Below are 17,904 nucleotides of genomic sequence, written 5' to 3'. Positions count from 1 at the left end.
TTCAGATTGGTAGTAGTTGCTCTTCTCCTGTCCTGTCGGATGTTCCCTGTCCCATAGGAACAGCTGTCTTGAGGGTCCTGTGACTATTCACTGCCCTTGTTCTTTCAGGCCTAGGGATAGTAATGACGGCTTCCAGCACTTGCTAGTGGGTCTTTACCATCCTGTTTCGGTTCTCTTCGCTCTGCCCATACCCTTGTAAGTAGTTCCCTCATTAAACCTCCACTGTAAATCAGGGTCTCACCCTTTCTTGCCGAGACCCTGATTCCTATAGTGCTCAAAAAATGTTTGTTAATTTTGACCCTCACCAGAACCCATCATTGAGTTTTAATCTCCGCATTTTCTTTCAACTTATTTTCTTTCAATTTATGTTTTCATTCAACATAATTCAGGTTTATAATATTTTTCTTGAGCCTCAAGTGACTCCAAACACTATATTTCTTTCAGCCTCATTCCTTCCTTCCTTCCTTCATTCATTTACCAGAAATTTTTTGAGAATTTACTAAGTGCCAGGAACTGTGCTGCCCTGGAGATTCAAAGAGAAGGAAAATATAGTCAGTTCTTCAAGGAACTCACATTCAGGTGAGAGGTATGAATAAATAACTAATTCTAATTCAAAATGAGAAGTTGAGCAATGGAAAGATATACCACGTGGGGTCGGGAGACATCGTGACAACAGACACTGCTCTGCTCTGTGCTTGCTTCTGACCCCTCCTTTGCTCTTCTCTTTGCTGCCCTACTCCCTCCTCACACACTCAGCTCCCATGAACGAACATTGACAATATGCCAGGCTCTGTGCTAAGTGCTGCACATACTTATCTCATTTAATACAGCAACACTGTGAAGCAAGTATTATCATCTTCATTTTACACAAACAGAATCCAAGACTAAGGGAGGCTAAGTGGCCTGCTGGTAAGTGCAGAGTACCTCTTTTAACCATTGCACTACCCTCCCTCATAAATCTGAAATGGACACAAGACCGGAGGGTACAGGGAAGGATCATTTTCTCAAAGGCTAAAAAGCTCTTTGCCACAGATTTCCACCTCAGAGCCACAACACTTCAGGAAGACGACATGAAAAACTAGCTCTTTCTGAGTCTTCTAATTGTTGAATAGGAAATGTGGTGTCGGTAGGGCAGGAAGCTGTCACCACCATTCTTCATTACACTAATTGCTCTGAAGATGAAATATGGCTTGTTTCCCCTCTATCCTGTTCATATTAACAACTCTGCTATTTTGGAATATTATCTGCTGTGGGTCAGGGAAGATTTTTTCTTTTTTTCATTATACAGTGGATAAAACCGAAGCAGGTGACTGTCTCACCCAGATGCCGCAGTCAGTAGAGGTAGTCCAATGTCCCAGTGACTGACCTCACTTGCCAGGGTGCCCCAATAGCTGCCCTTTGCTCCAGCCAGGCCTGCCCACTCGCTGTCTCCCATTCAAGCATCCCTCACGCCAACCTTTGTATTTTTTCATACAACTTCTTCTCATCCTGGAGCAGCTTCTTCCTCCCAATACCCTCCACCCTATCTGAACACATCTAACCCTGCACAATCACGCTAACTCCTCCTGGTCTCTCTCTTTTACTCTCAGTGCACTGCACCTCACCAAAGGTTAACCTAAGTATGCCACATGGATTGCACTTGACTGCTGCAAAAGATGCCAGCCCACTCGGACAGGTCTGAATTGTCTACTTTGGGGCTATTCCCATAGCACATAATGTAGTTCTGAGGCCGTAAGGGAGATTGATAAATTCTTGTGATTGAAGTCTATATAGTCTGGTATGCTGAAAGCATCCCTTTTCTGCATGTTTTCAGGCAGGAATGCTGACATCTACATATAATGATATGCTATTGACTCAGTACACACACTGGAACCTCTCAGGCCCACCTCTTACTCCAGCCACCTCTGCAGCAGCCACCTCTGCACAGACTTCCCCCTGGTTTCCTCTGGGGCAACATGACAGCACCTCACTTCTGCCCATGCCACTCACTTGCTGCCTGCCCCTGGGCTTCTCAGATGCCAAGGGATAGGCCCATGCTTGAAGCTCACCACTGCTGCAGAAGTGTGCAGAGGAGTTTATAACACTAGGATCACCTTGACCAGAAGGGAAGGTGAGCCCATGGATAAATGCTTTCCCTTTCTCCCCAGGGCAGACAGTTCTGAGGCCTTCTAAGCTTCCTCCAGGACTGAGCACATGTTGCTAGTGCAATGGCCAAGGCAGTGGCTTTCCCTTCTTTCCTATTTCACGCTGATCTTGAATCCCACCCCCTGTCAGGGATCTCATCCCAGGCTCTGCTTTCTGAAGAACCAGGCTAATTCAGTTTATTAGTTTGCTTGGGCTGCCATAACAAAATATCATAGACTGGGTGGTTTAAACGAGAGAAATTTATTTCTCACGCTTCTGGAGGCTGGAAATCTAAGATCAAGGGCCCGCAGGTTTTAGTTTTTGATAAGGGCTCTCTTCCTGGCTTGCAGATGGCCACCTTCTCGCTGTGTCCTCATACGGGCTGTCCTCAGGGCCTGCGGGTGGTGAGATCTCTCTCTCCTCTCCTCCTTATACCGCCACCGATCCTGTCTAGGACCCTACCCTTACAACTTCAGTTAATCTTAACTCTTAAGAGCCCTATCTCCAAATATAATCACGCTGGGGGTTAGGGCTTCAACATATGAGTTGGAGGAGGGAGACACAATTCAGTCTATAGCAGACAGTGTTACTCAGAAATGTTGGTTTGGTCTTAGCCAATACGCAGCTGAGAAAGGCAGGGTCCTCCAAGATCCCACCACCTTCCTCTTTTTTGTAAAGTTCTCTTTTGCTTTCTTCCCTCCTCTTGTGTTCTAATGACTAATGTCAAGGTGCTATTTAGGAAAGGTCTTATATCAGCCTGTTCTTATGAATAATAAATGTTTCTAGTGTTCTGCTGGTTATTTGAAAGACTACAGTTAGAAGGACCACATTCTAGTCAGGAGTTACTAGTTTAGGGAGTAACTTTTGCTAGATTAAGGAGTAACCTAGAGCAAATCACTTTGCCTTTCGAGATAAGTTTTCTCAGCTACAAAGGGAGATAATCCAGCTATTTTGCTGGGTTAGGGGATCCAAGGAGAGGAAAGGAGCTCAACAATGGAAGAACCTTCCGGGTACTCTGGAGTGAGGAGGGTGCACACCCGGGCGCATCCGAGGCATCTCTAGGGGTCCACATTGCAGAAGAGAGGAGGTCCAGAGCGCTCCCAAAACTCCTGGGTTCACGGAGCAGCTCGGTTGACTAAACTGCCTGCTGCCAAACCCGCAGTGTTTACCAGAATCTGGGAGGTTTGCAAACCCAGATGTCAGACTTCCTGTCCCGGAGATTCTCGACTCAGCTCACTCTCAACTCCTCTTCGGCCTCCCCCAGGAAAGAGAGAGGAGGCTGGAAGCAGGAGGAGCATGCACTGGGCAGCCTCACCCCTCCTCCCTCCCCACCCCAAAGGCAGGAATTTCTGGGATGGGCAGATGGTCCACCCCCTCTTCCTCCTTCTTTTCCAAGCCGGAGTGGGTGGGGCGGGGAAAACCTCTGCGACTTCCCGGTCTCCCAGCCCAGAGCCCCGAGTGTCCGCACACTGTGGAGACAGGGGTGACGGAGTGGGTCTCCGGGGCGCATGGGAGGCGAGGCCCCGGGAGGGGTGGAGCGCGGTGGAGGCTGCGGTCCCGCCTACCGCACCGCAGAGCAGCGCGCTCGGGCTGCAGCGCTGGCCCCTGCTGGCAGGACCCGGGGCGCCGGGGGAGTCCAGTGGTTAGCGATGCTTCTGCTGCCGTCGCTGCTGCTGCTGCTGCTGGCGGCGCCGCGGGGCTGCGCCAAGAGCGCGGCGGCGGCGCCTACCCCCGAGCGGGTCCTCGAGTGGCAGGGTGAGTGTCCCCCGGGCTGGACGGAGGGATCAGATCGGCACCTCGGGGGCGGGGGTGGTCAAGGAGAGGAGCAAGGGGCGACGCTGGGGGCGGGCGAGGGCAGCGAGGACGGCCGAGTTTATATGGTGGCCGCGTCTCTGTAGTCCCGAGAAAGCCCTGAGGATGGGCCGGTCCTGCATCCGGACAGGCCTGCACCCCCTCCTCCTGCCCCGCATCCTCCCGGCTTCTACCCGGAGCGCGGCGAGGGGCGGGGCCTGGGCTCGCAGGCAACTTGACTCGGCTCTGACCCGGGACAAGCGGGCGTAGGAGGGTAAGAGACGTTTCAAAATGTAAACTCCGGAGAGTTATTTGAGGGGACTATCTTTCGGATAAATAATGGCAATCAAAGATGTCCCATTTCGTCCCCTCCCAAAGCAAGCTCTCCAGGTGTGCGCCACCACCTGCAGAGTGGCCCCAAGCCAGGCCTTTCCCCCCGCCCCTTCTTTCTCCTCTCTATTAACGCCTCGCAGACTAAATGCGGGAGAGGAGCCCCTGTGGCCCGCATGAGCTGTGTGAGCCGGAGCAAGTTACCCTCTTTGCTGGTCAGTTTCTCTCTTCGGAAAAATGGTGTCTGTGATATCCACAGACCACGAAGAGTAAAGGAGGTCGTTTGTAAGGCACGTGGCACGCCAGCGAGCGAAAGTGCCTTCCAAGTTACCCCCCGCAACACACACGTGCACACACGAATCAATTCACCAAACGTTTATTGAGCACCTACTACCACTTCCGAAAAAGTTGGCCACAAAAACTTGGTGAACAGCAGTGGAGCGCTGTCTGCTGGAGCGCAGGAAGGTGCGAGGATGGAGCAAAGGGCAGGCAGGCTTCCGCTGTGCTGCGTGCGCACAGGCTGGCTAGGACTCCGAATCGACTCCAGGGCACTAATAACAACAAACTGCACGTAAGACTCATCAAGAGACATGTGAAGAAACCTGAGGAGAGGTTGTCCTGCGGGGACTCACATTCTTGAATAACTGCATGGGCCGCCTCTGAGGAAAAGAAGCCAGTGTCCAAACGTGGAAGCCCGTTTATGAAGGGAGGAGGGAGGTAGGGAGAAGTTAAATGGACCGGGAGGAGCCCCCAGACAGCCTGCGTCCTCTCTGCCCTTGGGACTAAGTTAGGAGGGAAGGGGTGAAGCCAGGCGTGATCCGTGTCTGTGTTCACTTTTTTTCCTTCTCAACATATTATGTATACATTTTTGAGGTAGTCTTTTCTGGACGGTATTCTCTAGCACTCCCAGAAGGCTTTCTCAGGGATGGGGTGAGTAATTCTTATTCTAAAGCGGCCGAGGTCAGAGATCTCTTACCTTCTCGGTGAGTTCAATAAAAATGCTCCTGTGGATGCACCGCTGACCCCATGATGTGATCCGTCTCCACTAAGAGTTTACCGGACAGTGCTTTTTCCTTTACATTTTAAAATGTGGGCTTTGCCTGAGCACCAGGTCTCTAGAACACAGCAGCTGGACAGAAGCTGGAACCGAGCCGCACAGAGAGAATGTGCTTGTTATCCTCTGAGCCAGGGTTAGCGCTGATGGACTAATCCCTACTATATGTAGCAGACCCAAATCCTGGCCTGAAATAGTTTCTAATCAGTGCCTTCCTTTTAGTAGACAAGGACACTCTGAAGTTAGAACCATCTGCGACCTCTTGTGCACTCCAGGTGACAGTTTGCAAATCTGAGGGCATTTAACATAGTAGGCACAGAGATTTTCAGATATGAAAATGCTGCTGCTGATGTTCTCAAGAGCAGGGAGATTATGTGGCATTGAAGGTACCAGTCCTCACACAGGCCCCCGTCTCTGACTGCAATCACCCACATCGGTGGAATTTCAAGCATAATCTAGATGGGCTTGAAATCAAGTTTTTCCTATCTATACGAAGATGGAAAAACAAAATATTAGCGTTGGAAGGGACCTGAGATCCTCTCTACTCCAGCCATCTGTTTTTCAGATGTGGAAGCTGAGGTACAGCCGTGGTTTGTTTAGCCATGTTTTTGGGTGCCTCAGTTTACCATTGTGTTTGCTATAGCACGTTGACTTGCCTTTAGCCATGATCCACAGATCCTTTTGCATCCACAGAGCAACCAGGAGAAAATATGAACCCATTTCAGTTTCATATCCACTAATAAGGGATATGTAATAATGCAAGGCAGATTATACATATAGTATTTTTCCTCTGAATTGTTTGATATGTATTATTTGATATGTATTATGAATGATCTGATATGTATTATAAGCATCCCAGCCTTGGGAAGCAGATAATGGGTGGCATTGTGCTGACTTTTTAATCATTTATCAATAATTTTGTGTCGAAAGATCAGTAAATGCAGTGTCATGTAGTAGTTAAGTTCACGGGCTCTGGAGCCAGACTGTCTGGGTTCAAATCCTGGCTCTACCATTTACAAGCTGTGTGACCTTGGGCAAGTTACTTAAACTTTCTGTGCCTAAGTTTCCTCATATGTAAAAATGGAGCTAATAATAGTACTTACCCAAGTGTTGTCCTTTTGTTTCGCTATCACCACAGTGCCCTCTTCCTCTGGCCAGTCCAGACCATTCTGGCAGGTTGATAGCCCTCTAGAAATTATTTCTTGCACTGCACACGACACTGTACTTGGCATCTCTGTAGCCTGTCTCCTACCTCTAGTTGGCTATATACCAAGGGGCCTCATTGTGGTTCTGGTATCTCAGCTCTTCTTCTAGCAAGTGCTGAAACTTGATAACTTCTCTCACTCAAGTACCCCCAATACTGGGAGGGCAGGGGAGAGAATGCGGAAGGGAGTGGGCATCCTGGGGAGAGGTGGGCATAGGCTCTGTGGAAGTGGCTAAAGGAAATGACCTGGGGGCAAGTGAAAAAATTTTGAAGCTACATTGAGGGCTGAGCATTATAAATGTGAAATGGCCCCAACTGGCATAGTAGGAGAGTTTCCTCCACAGCATTCCTCTTCCCAGCGGCAGCAGTGGAGGGAGCCCAACACTGTATCCGTCCTTGGGGACGGTCGGGGTCGGCCCTTCTGAATGGGCAGTGACCAAGGGAGGTGAGGGTGCCGATGAGCGGGAGGTCAAAGTGCTTCACCGTGGGGTCCTACCTGGGGAGAAGAAAGTGAGCCGGGGGTAGGGGGGTGGGCATGTCTCCTGGCGTCCCGTGCCAATGGGAGCAGGAGTGAGGCGCGGGAGGTCTCCGCTGCTCATTCACTATCTGTCGAACACTGTGTGCTTTATCTCCCTGTCTTGGTTTGGGTTCACTCAAAAGCAGTCGCTGAGACATGTATTTATTTGGGTGCAAGTAGTTTATTTGGGAGGTGATTCTAGAAGGCACAGTGAGGGAGTGAGGAAATGAGACAGGGAAGGGAAGAAAGAAAGCTCTTACAGGCAATAGGGGCTCAGTTTCATACGGCCCCCCTGAGGGACTGGGGAGAACACAGCGGGCACGCTGAGGGGCAGGAAGTGCAGGTGCTCACAGCCCCCACCCCCTGACCTCCTCCTTGATGGAAGCTTCCCCTGGCCTGCGAGGAGCACTGCCAGGCAGGGGGACACAGAAAGTCAGTGGAGTATATGGGAACTGTCTCAGGTGAGTGACCCCCAGAGTACATGCAGTGGGTAGGGAACCAACAGAATCTGCTACTCACCCCCAGAGTGGGGAGATAAAAATATGAGCAGGACACAATACTGTCCCCAAGAGGCTGAGAGTCCAGAAACAGAAACAGAAACACAAACAATTTCAAAACAGTGCGGTAGATGTTATGATAAAAAGGAATGAGCAAAGCGCTAAAGGGATGCAGAGGAGGGACTGGCCTGAGGGGCTGGGGACTCATGAAAGGGCATTTGTTTTCCTGAAGGATAAGTAGGTAGTTTCCACACGGAAAAAGGGGATAGAGCATTCCGGGAAGACATGGAATGTGTGCCAAGCACAAAATCACGTGTTGGGCAACAGTAGTTCAACGGACTGAAAGTTCTAGTCTGGGCTCTTTTGAATGGAAGAAAGAGGGCCACTGAAGGTCACTCAGGAAAATGTGGGGCTGGATGTAAAGGTACCAGGATCTCAAAGGGACCCAAGGACAGGTTGTCCTGTGCAACCAGGCCTCCTGAGAACTGAGAACTGAGAACTGGCCACTGGAATGAAGCAACTACTTCCTCTGTTTCTATTTCTCAGGGGCTGCATGGTGTTCCCTGTTTGGTTCTCTTTCTGTGGACTGGTTTCTTCTGCACTTGCACGGCCTTTCATATGTAGCTCCCACAGCTTCCTTGGAAGAGTCTCATAATTTCCTAGGAGATGAATCTGGCCACACTATTCACAGCATGCTGGCCAGTCCCTGTGCTCTGCCCTTGAATCAGAGGCCTTCCCATGGCTAGTAGGCCATGGTAGGGGCGAGAGGTGTACACAGGTATGCTGCCCCATCAGGGGCTGTGGATGGAGTAAATCTCCAGAATAGGGTCATGGCAGGACAAGAAGCTGTGACATGTCTATATCTGGGAGCATGCGAGAGATGAGGAAATGAAAGAGAGTTTAGTTAGAGGCACTCTGCTTACGGAAAAAAATTCTGGTTGGGTGAATTGGGTACAGCTGAGAAGAGCCTCATGAGTTTTGACAAAGGGGAATCAGGTCACACTTTTAAGTTTAGGAATACTGTGGTCAGTTTGGGACTTGAAGAGGTTAATTCTGGAGGGTTGCAAAGAGACCATCTGGAAGGTTAAAGCAATTGTGCATGAAGAAAGACGCTGATGACCTGAGCTGTCAGTCCCAGTAGGAATAGTAAGGAGCAGAAAGTTTGGATTCAAGAAATATGGGTTAAAACTGAAGAAAATTAAAAATAATAAGCAGTGAAAATTAGGAGATGCGAGAAATGACAGAATAGGAGGGGTAGTAATTATACAATGGAAATAAGTTTTGGAGGTAGATCCATTCTTGGTAGTGACCAGATCAAAGATATGGTTGTAGGAGTGATCACCAAAGTGGAGAACAGGTGAAAGACGGTCCTCGGAGCAAAGGAGGTTGAGGAGCTGCGAGTCCAGAGTAGTACAGACATGTGTGTCTGGAACAAAAGTTTCATTAAAAAATACCCTTACCTAATATGATGTGCTGCTCCCTTCTACTCTGCGCCATTCTATTTTGTTTTGTAGTGCTGGTCATGACACACTAAATTGATTTCATGTCCTGTTAATGAGCCACAACCTGTGGTGGAGAAAACACTGGGTCAGGGTGTTGGGTCATCTGTGTGGAAGTTAAAGTCTCTGAGGTAGAGAGGACCTCACACTATGTGCTGGTATCACATAGTGAATCTGAGGAAGGGGTGCAGGGCAGTGCACCCGAGTGTGGAGGAAGGGAAGAAAGGGTACCCCTTTGGAAAGGTTTCTGAAAAAGAGTGAAGACAGCCACCACCTGGAGACAGCAGTGGGGAGAAGTCATTACTCTGAGATTTCCCCCACAGCTTCCATTTCTAATACAAAGGTAAAAATGCCACTCTCTGCTGCTCCTAATAGTGTCTAACACTTGGATAGTGGTTACTCTGTGCCGTTTTACATGCATTAACATACTGAATCCTCACCACAGTCAGGTAGGTGCTAGTAATACATACCCTTCATTTACAGATGAAGTGTTAAGTTAACTTGCACCATAGGAACTTGTAGAGTGGGGATTCAAACCAGGCATTCGAGCACTAATGCAAAGGACCCCTGGATAGCCTTGTGACCCCACAAAATAGTTCATTCTGTGTCCCACTGTTTGATGGGAGCATGTGACTTGATTTCGTGGCAGGAGGAACAGGAGGCCAGCCTCTTGTTCTCTGCAACTCTTGCTTTTCCAAGCCAGTACTTCCACATGTAGGAATGAATATTTTCATAAAGCAGAAATGTGCAAAGTTCTTGATTTTTTTTAATTGTTCTAGGCAATTCCTGCGCTCTTGGACAATGAGCCATTCTCCTAATCTGGAGATTTGGAATTTAAGTAAAAGCGTGAGCAGATACTGGTCTAGCTGCCCTTCCTGGCCGCCATCTGCCTCCCTTTCTCCCGTCTCTGTCCATCGTCTCTCAGAATCTCTTCCATTTCAGACTCTCTCATCCCAGCTTTTCTGACTGGCTCCTTTCCTCACAAGCCTTTGGGAGTCAGCATAGATTTCTAGTATTTCTGGACCTTTTCATCTTTCTCACTAAGCTCCTAACCTCTTTTCCTATTGTTGGTTGTCTCAGTAACTGATACCACACAATGCGGGTTCCAAACCAGTGACCACACAGGGTGAACCACACAGAGAGCTGTTGTCCCCTCAGCTCCCCTTCATTGCCCTAACAATTTGCTTATTTATATCGGGTTTTCTGAAGAAGTGATTCCTTTGTTTTGCCTATTCTGAACTCATCCCTATGCAATGAATCCTCACATGACCTATCAAAGTCATATGTTTGAGACATTTGTAGACCCGTGCTTCCATGTTCTTTCAGAAATTATCCTTGAAAGCCTTTTAAGAGATGTTCTAATACAAAGCTAGGAACATAAATTATATTTTTTTGAATTGATCAGAGTGAAAAGTAATATTATAGTTCACAAAAGAAACAAACAAAAGAACATCTTATAAACACCATATTAAGTCATTTAGGGAAAAATGTTTTATAAAGCCACTCAAGAAAAATGGAGGAATATTATTCGAATTTCTAGAAATTGTGTTCTGTGATACAGAGCTAAACAAAACAGACAAGAGGCTTCTGCTTTCATGTGTGACCACATAACTTTTTAATTTATGACATTTTCCAGACTACCACAGTTCCAAAGAAATATGCTGATGAGAAAGTTTTACTATTTCTGGCTTTTGGCATGCTTTTCTTGAGAGCTTTCCTTTTCGATTATGAAAATATAAACAGGAAATTCAAAGTGATTATCTAACTATGAACATTGTTGTCTTAGTTTGCACTGTCCATGTTCAAGTTTAAGATTTGCTTTTCTCTTATTAACATATATAAAGTGACCATAGTGACTGAGGTAATCCTTAACAGGATCCTATGATTCTATAAACCCATTGTGCAGATGGGGAAACCAAGACAGATCCTCTTTAGCTTCGAGCAGTTCTACCCTAAAAGAAGTGCTCTGTAGTCTGCCAAAGTCTTTCTTCCATAGTGTTAGCCTTGTTCAAATAAGAACAGAGTGGGCTTCGTGGGCATGTGACTAATGTGGTCACACAGGGCCTCATGTTCAGCAGGGCCTCAAACTTAAGATTTAATGCTCTATGCTTTGGGGTCTTGGAATTCTCAATAATTTTAATCTTTGAATTTGTGCATTGGGCATAAGTCCCATGGGACAATGAAGCATGAGCCAGGGGCTTGGAACTTTGGCTCAAGCTCAGTCCCACCTGGTGTCACCTCCCCACCTCTCTTGTTTGGGTTCTCAGCCTCTCCTCCCCACTCGTGCTCTCCACCCACCATGGCAAGCAGGTTGCATTGGGGTTAGGGGACTGGAGGCCCAGGGCCTGCGAGTGGACAGCCAGTGGCGTCTGGAGCAAAGTTGGGCAGTAGCTGACCCCGCTGGGCTGGCAGCACCACTGCATGTTCGACAGGGAATGAGTGAGAACATATCTCCTAATCCCAATCCAGGTAGTGTGTTACCAGCACTTTCCGACTCGGGGGTTGCAATCCCTCTTGGCCCCTGGGAAATGGAGATTGACTTGACTTCCCTGCCCCAACCAGGGCCTCACATTTTTATTTTACTCTGGGTCCTGCAAATTAGGTAGCCAGCCTGAATAAAAAGCATAGGGGCTGTTATGGGTTGAATTGAGTCCCCCTCAAAATTTATATGTTGAAGTCCTAACCCTCCAATACCAAGAATGAGACCTTATTTGGAGATAGGGTCTTTACAGAGGTAATTAAGTTACAATGAGTTGATTAAGGTGGGCCCTGATTTAATATGACTGATGTCCTCATAAGAAGGGGAAATTTGGACACAGAAATATGCACAGAGAGTAGATGATATGAAGAGACACAGGGAGAAGACGGCCATCTGCAAGCCAAGGAGAGGCCTGGTATAGATCCTTCTCTCACAGCCCTCCAAAGGAGCCAAGCCTGCTGACACCTTGATTTTTGACTTGCAACCTCTAGATCTGTGAGACAATAAATTTCTGTTGTTTAAGCCACTCAGTTTGTGGTAGCACAGGCATACCTCAGAGATATTGTGAGTTCAGTTCCAGACCACTGCAATAAAATGAATATCACAGTAAAGCAAGTTACAAGAATTTTTTGGTTTCCCAGGGCATGTAAAAGTTATGTTTACACTATACTTTGGTCTATTAAGTGTGCCTTAGCATTATGTCTAAAAAAACAATGTACATACCTTAAATAAAAAATACTTTATTGCTAAAAAATGCTAACCATCATCTGAGCCTTCAGCAAATTGTAATCTTTTTGCTGGCAGAGGGTTTTGCCTCGATGATGATGGCTGCTGATTGATCAGGGTGGTGGTAGCTGAAGGTTGGGGTGGCTGCGGCAATTTCTTAAAATAAGACAACAATGAAGCTTGCTGTGTCGATTGATTCTTCCTTTCACAAACGATTTCTCTGTAGCGTGTGATGCTGTTTGATAGCATCTTACCCACAGTAGAACTTCTTTCAAAATTGGAACAATCCTCTCAAACCCTCCCGCCGTTTTATCAACCAAATTTATGTAATATACTAAATCCTTTGTTGTCATTTCAGCAGTCTTCACAGCATCTTCACCAAGAGTAGATTCCATCTCAAGAAACTACTTTCTTTGCTCATCCATGAGAGGCAATTCCTCATCTGTTCAAGTTTTATTATGAGATTGGGGCAATTCAGTCAGATCTTCAAGCTGCACTTCTAATTCTAGATCTCTTGCTATTTCCACCACATTTCGCAGTTACTTCCTCCACTGAAGTCTTGAACCCTTCAAAGTCATCCATGAGGGTTGGAATCAACTTCTTCCAAACTCCTGTCAATGTTGGTATTTTGACCTCTTCCCGTGAATCACAAATGTTCTTATGGCATCTTCAATGGTGAATCCTTTCCCTAAGGTTTTCCATTTATTTTGCCCAGATCCATCAGAGGAATCACTATCTATGGCAGCTATAGCCTTATGAAATGTATTTCTTAAATAATAAGACTTGAAAGTCGAAATTATTCTTTGATCCATGGGCTTCAGAATGGATGTTGTATTAGCCGGCATGAAAACAACATTAATCTCATTGCATGTTTCCATCAGAGCTCTTGGGTGACCAGGTGCATTATTAATGAGCAGTAATATTTTGAAAGGAATCTTTTTTTCTGAGCAGCAGAAATTACTTAAGATATTCAGTAAACCATGTCATAAACAGATGTGCAGTCTTCCAGGCTTTGTTGTTCTATTTATAGAGCACAGGCAGAGTAGATTTAGCATAATTCTTAAGGGCCCTAAGATTTTCAGAATGGTAAATGAGCACTGGCTTCAACTTAAAGTCACCAGCTGCATTAGCCCCTAACAAGAGAGTCAGTCTATTCTTTGAAGCTTTGAAGCCAGGCATTGACTTCTCCTCTCTAGCTAGATGCCATTTTCTTCCAATATAAGGCTGTTTTATCTACATTGAAAATCTGTTGTTTGGTGTATCCACCTGCATGAATCATCTTAGCTAGATCTTCTGGATAACTTGCTGCAGCTTCTACGTCAGCACTTGCTGCTTCATCTTGCACTTTTATGTTAGGGAGACAGCTTCTTTCCTTAAACCTCATGAACCAAGCTCTGCTAGCTTTAAACTTTGCTTCTGCAGCTTCCTCACCTCTCTCAGCCTTCATAGAATTGAAGGGATTTAGGGCCTTGCTGTGGATTAGGCTTTGGCTTAAGGGAATGTTGTGGCTGATTTGATCTTCTATCCAGACCACTAAAACTTTCTCTATATCAGCAATAAGGCTGTTTTGCTTTCTTATCATTTGTGTGTTGACTGGAGTAGCACTTTTAATTTCTTTCAAGAACTTTTCCTTTGCATTCACAACTTTGCTAACTGTTTGGCACAAGAGGCCTAGCTTTTGGCCTATCTTGGCTTTTGACATGCCTTCCTCACTAAGCTTAATCATTTCTAGCTTTTGATTTAAAGTGAGAGATGTGCGACTTTTCCTTTCACTTGAACACTTAGAGGCCATTGTAGGGTTATTAACTGGCCTTATTTCAATATTTTTATGTCTCGGGGATAAGCCAAGGAGCGGGAGAGAGACAGGGAACAGCCAGTCAATGGAGCAGTCAGAACACACACAACATTTATCGATTAAGTTTGCCATCGTTTATGGGTGCAGTTCATGGCATCTCAAAACAATTATAAAAGTAACATCATAGATCATCAGAACAAATATAATAATAAATAAAAAGTTTGAAATATTGCAAGAATTACCAAAATGTGACACAGAGAAGGAAGAGAGCAAATGCTGTTCGAAAATGGTGCTGATCGACTTGCTCGATGCAGGGTTGCCACAAACCTTCAATTCATAAAAAACGCAATATTGTACTATGTTATGGCAGCCCTAGCAAACTACAGTCATGCACTACATAATGACATTTTGGTCAACAACGCACTGCATATACAATAGTGGTCCCATAAGATTAGTACCATATAGCTTAGGTGTGTAGTAGGCTGTACCAACTAGGTTTGTGTAAGCACTCTCTATGATGTTCGCACAACAATGAAATTGCCTAACAACACATTTCTCAAAATGTACCCTCGTGGTTAAGCGATACACGACTGTAATACACGGTCTAACAACATATCTACCATTAAAAGTTGGTTTTCTTTTTGCTGTAATTTCTACCTGCCACTGAAGTAAATGTATTTTTTTAATGGATGTATTCTCAAAGCAGTTAAGATGGATAGCTCATTATTGAAAGCTCATTATTGTGACATTATTGAAATCAAAATATCTGTTAGATACTTTCGAGTTAAATAAAGAGAAATTGACGGAGGAATAGACGAAGAGCTAAAAGGAAGAAAAGTGTTTTCAGCTTCATTTAAAAATTCTTTGGTAAGATTCTGCAAGCTCCTGCTAAATGAGAAAGAGAGAGAGGGAGGGAGGGACAGGGCAGGGAATGAGAATGGCAGGGAGTGCAAAGGACATTCTGAAAGGGTTAACTCACTTCACACAGGGGTGGGTAACAGGCAATTTGAATCCTCACCAAACTGAAGCCTGGTGGAGGTGATTAAGCTGGGTTTCATTTTTCCTGCATGTGAGAAAGAGTTTTGTATGCCTCATGGAACTTGGAGCGAAGATTTGGGGAGATTAGAGAGAAAGGGGATGAGAACATGTAAAAAGATTTAACAAGAGGGGTCCCACGGGCCTGTGGAGGTGGTGATTATCCAGGTTCAGAAGCTGCGGGAAAATGAAGAAGGCCCAAAGTCAAGGACAATGCGAGGGCAGGGAAAGAGGAGGAAGTTCTGAGACAGGACGAGGAGAGATTTTTTAATGTACTCAACTTTTTAGTTGATTAATAGAAGGCAATTGATAGGAAGCCACAGGCTTTTTAGGTGCTGCCAGATTGTCAAGAGACAAACACCAAATCTCACATAATCTGGGATAAAATGCAAAGATGCATGCAGAGAGGGCCAGGGAGGGCAGGCACACTTTTCACGTTGTACTGTTGAGTCTGTTCTTTCAAGTACGGCACACATGCTGCAGGCTACAAGCTTCAGAAATCCCTTGCTTATTGGATTGGAAAGGCATATTAAGCTTCCAGACTTTCTGCATCATTCAGCCATGAACGGGACTTGATTCAGCCGCTTACAACATCCCTTCCTGCTACAGAGTTATCTAAGTAAGGAACACAATCACATCTGAATCTATTATTCACTGGACGGAACAAACCCAAATTTGTGTAGCTGGAAAAGGTCAATCCATCTCAAAAGAGAAGCTGCTCACCTTCAGATCGGTTGCGGGACAGAGATGCCCTCCCCACTACCTCCCGGACCCCTTCCGTGCTGAGATTGAAATACTGTCAGAACAGCAAGGAATTTAACAGATATGAGATGATACGGGGCAGGAAGTGCCCAGCTGTGTGGGTGGACAGAGTGGAAGAGGTTTAAACCCAGGGGAGTGGGGTAGGAGATTGAAATTGGATTGCAGTTGGAAAGCTGTGGTTTCCTAATAGCTTTTCTTAAATATTGCACTTGACGTGAACCGTGCATTTGAACTTTTCCTTCCAGTTCCCTTAGCATGGAGCAGCACAGAGGCCGACTATAAAATGTGTGTTGGGTTAGGTGGCCAGCATTATGGTGTAATTTCTTGAATACCAGAAAGCCTAAAATCCAGCAGGCCTAAATCCAGCTGGCCTAAAATCCACTATAAAAAGAGTATTTCTTTAGGAATTGTTGTTTTACTGTTTGTTTCGAGTGTTTTTTGTTAAAAGTATAAAAACCTCACCCAGGCTTAACACTTCAAACCATCTTATTCACTTAACACTTCAAACCTTCAGCTAGTTCTAAGAGAAGAACAGTTTAAAGCAGAAGGGAGTACCAAAAGGCGGGTGGAGGTGATCAGAAGCGGTGATGAAAGTGATGTGGGAGGGCCTGAAGAGAAAATTCCTACAGGTACCCCCAGTTGGCATTGTTCAAACAAACGGATCAAACTGTAAGAGTAGCCCCAGGCTTTAAACTCCAACCTCATGGTATTGTAGGAATTGGCAGGCATCTGACAGCCAGTTGAATACCTGACGCCAGAAAACAAGTCATTGCAATTACTTTTTCCAGAATCCTCACATTCTATCAATCACCAAATCCTGTCATTTCTTCCCCCTTTGAATTCTCTCTCTAGTGACTGGAGTCTAACCATTCCCTCCTCTCCTTTCTCATCACCACCAGTTGAAATCTGTCTCCCTTGCCAGATCATGGCAATAGTCTCCAGACTGTTCTGTGTTCCATCCATGGACCGTCTCATCCCACCTAAATGAGAACTCCTCCAGGCCGGGAACTGGGACATTTGCCTTCATAGCTATATTCTCAGCTCCTAAAACAATGCTGGTCACACAGTAAGTGCTCAATAAATGTTTTTGTTCAATGATTCGCCATCCCAATTCATCTTCCACACCACAGCCTCAGTCACTCCCTCTCTTGTTCCAAAAGCTCCCTTTCATCTGAAGAATAATATACAAATTTTTGAATAAAATTCAAGTTCTTCATAAAATGACCCCAAACTACTTCTTTTCAACTTCATATTCTACAACCACCAAACTCTTTTACATAGCTAGGCTCTCGTCACCCTAGAGCTGATTATTTTTATCACATCTGAGCTTTGGTGACATTCGCTCTTCCCAGAACGACCCTTAACCAATCTTTCACCTCTCTATCTATAGATCTCCTCCACCTTCCTGAACTCTCTGTAACAAGGGTGGACAGGCATTCATGCTGGTCTAGTTCACCAATGGACCTCCATGTGTAACAAATATTAGGTCCCTAATAAATGTTTGCTGAATGAAAATGTGTGTGTGTGTGTGTATGTGTGTGTGTGTGTGTGTGTGCAAGAGAGAGAGAGAGAGAGGTTGATTTCTCTGATCTTCTAGGTCAAACTGACCCCTTCCACCCCTGGCTTCCACCTCATTGTGCTTATACCTCTTATGTCAAAATATATTTTGGCAATAAGTGATAGTTCTTTCTGTACATTTCATGATATACTCCCGGGGAGACCATCAGGTCCTTGGGGGCAAACACTGTGACGTATATATCCTTCTATCTGCAGGGTTCCTACCATACTCCATGTTAGGTACTCAATAAATGTTTGTTTGAAATTTCAAGTCTCCTACTTCAAATTCTTGGGCATCAAACTATGCCAGTTCATTTTCTTCTTTCTAGGTTATAAAGGAATGTATGTAAATAAAGCTAGACCTAGATCTATGTGGTCTTCCCTGAGTATATGGGTATAAAATTTCTAAGACAAAATGGATTTAGAAAAAAGATGTAAAAGAATGATTCAATTAAATGAGCTTTACAGACCCATCCCACTCTGAAGTTGGTGATTCTGGGTTAAGGGGTAAGGTTAGTCTCCTCTGCCATGTCC

At 45.6% G+C, this 17,904-nt stretch overlaps 1 protein-coding gene across 3 annotated transcripts in view; it reads left to right on the top strand.

Annotated features, from left to right (window-relative positions):
* The first annotated feature begins 3,544 nt into the window (after positions 1–3,544).
* The window catches only part of PLA2R1 (phospholipase A2 receptor 1), a 112,874-nt gene continuing 98,514 nt past the window's right edge, over positions 3,545–17,904 (top strand). For 2 of the 3 annotated variants that reach the window (XR_015553205.1, XM_004428276.3), the window contains exon 1: positions 3,546–3,879. Coding sequence is in view for 2 of the 3 variants with exons in the window: in XM_004428276.3 (XP_004428333.2) it covers positions 3,633–3,879 (247 nt within the window). In the remaining variant the exon portion in view is untranslated. Of the gene's footprint in view, positions 3,880–17,904 lie in introns of all 3 variants that reach the window. The other variant, XM_087435282.1, reaches the window with a different exon arrangement.

This window comes from Ceratotherium simum, chromosome 9 (genome assembly GCF_057802395.1).
Source record: "Ceratotherium simum simum isolate JZ-2026a chromosome 9, ASM5780239v1, whole genome shotgun sequence".
NCBI lineage: Eukaryota > Metazoa > Chordata > Mammalia > Perissodactyla > Rhinocerotidae > Ceratotherium > Ceratotherium simum.
Note: the sequence above shows the minus strand (reverse complement) of the source record. Positions and strands in the feature narration are given on the sequence as shown.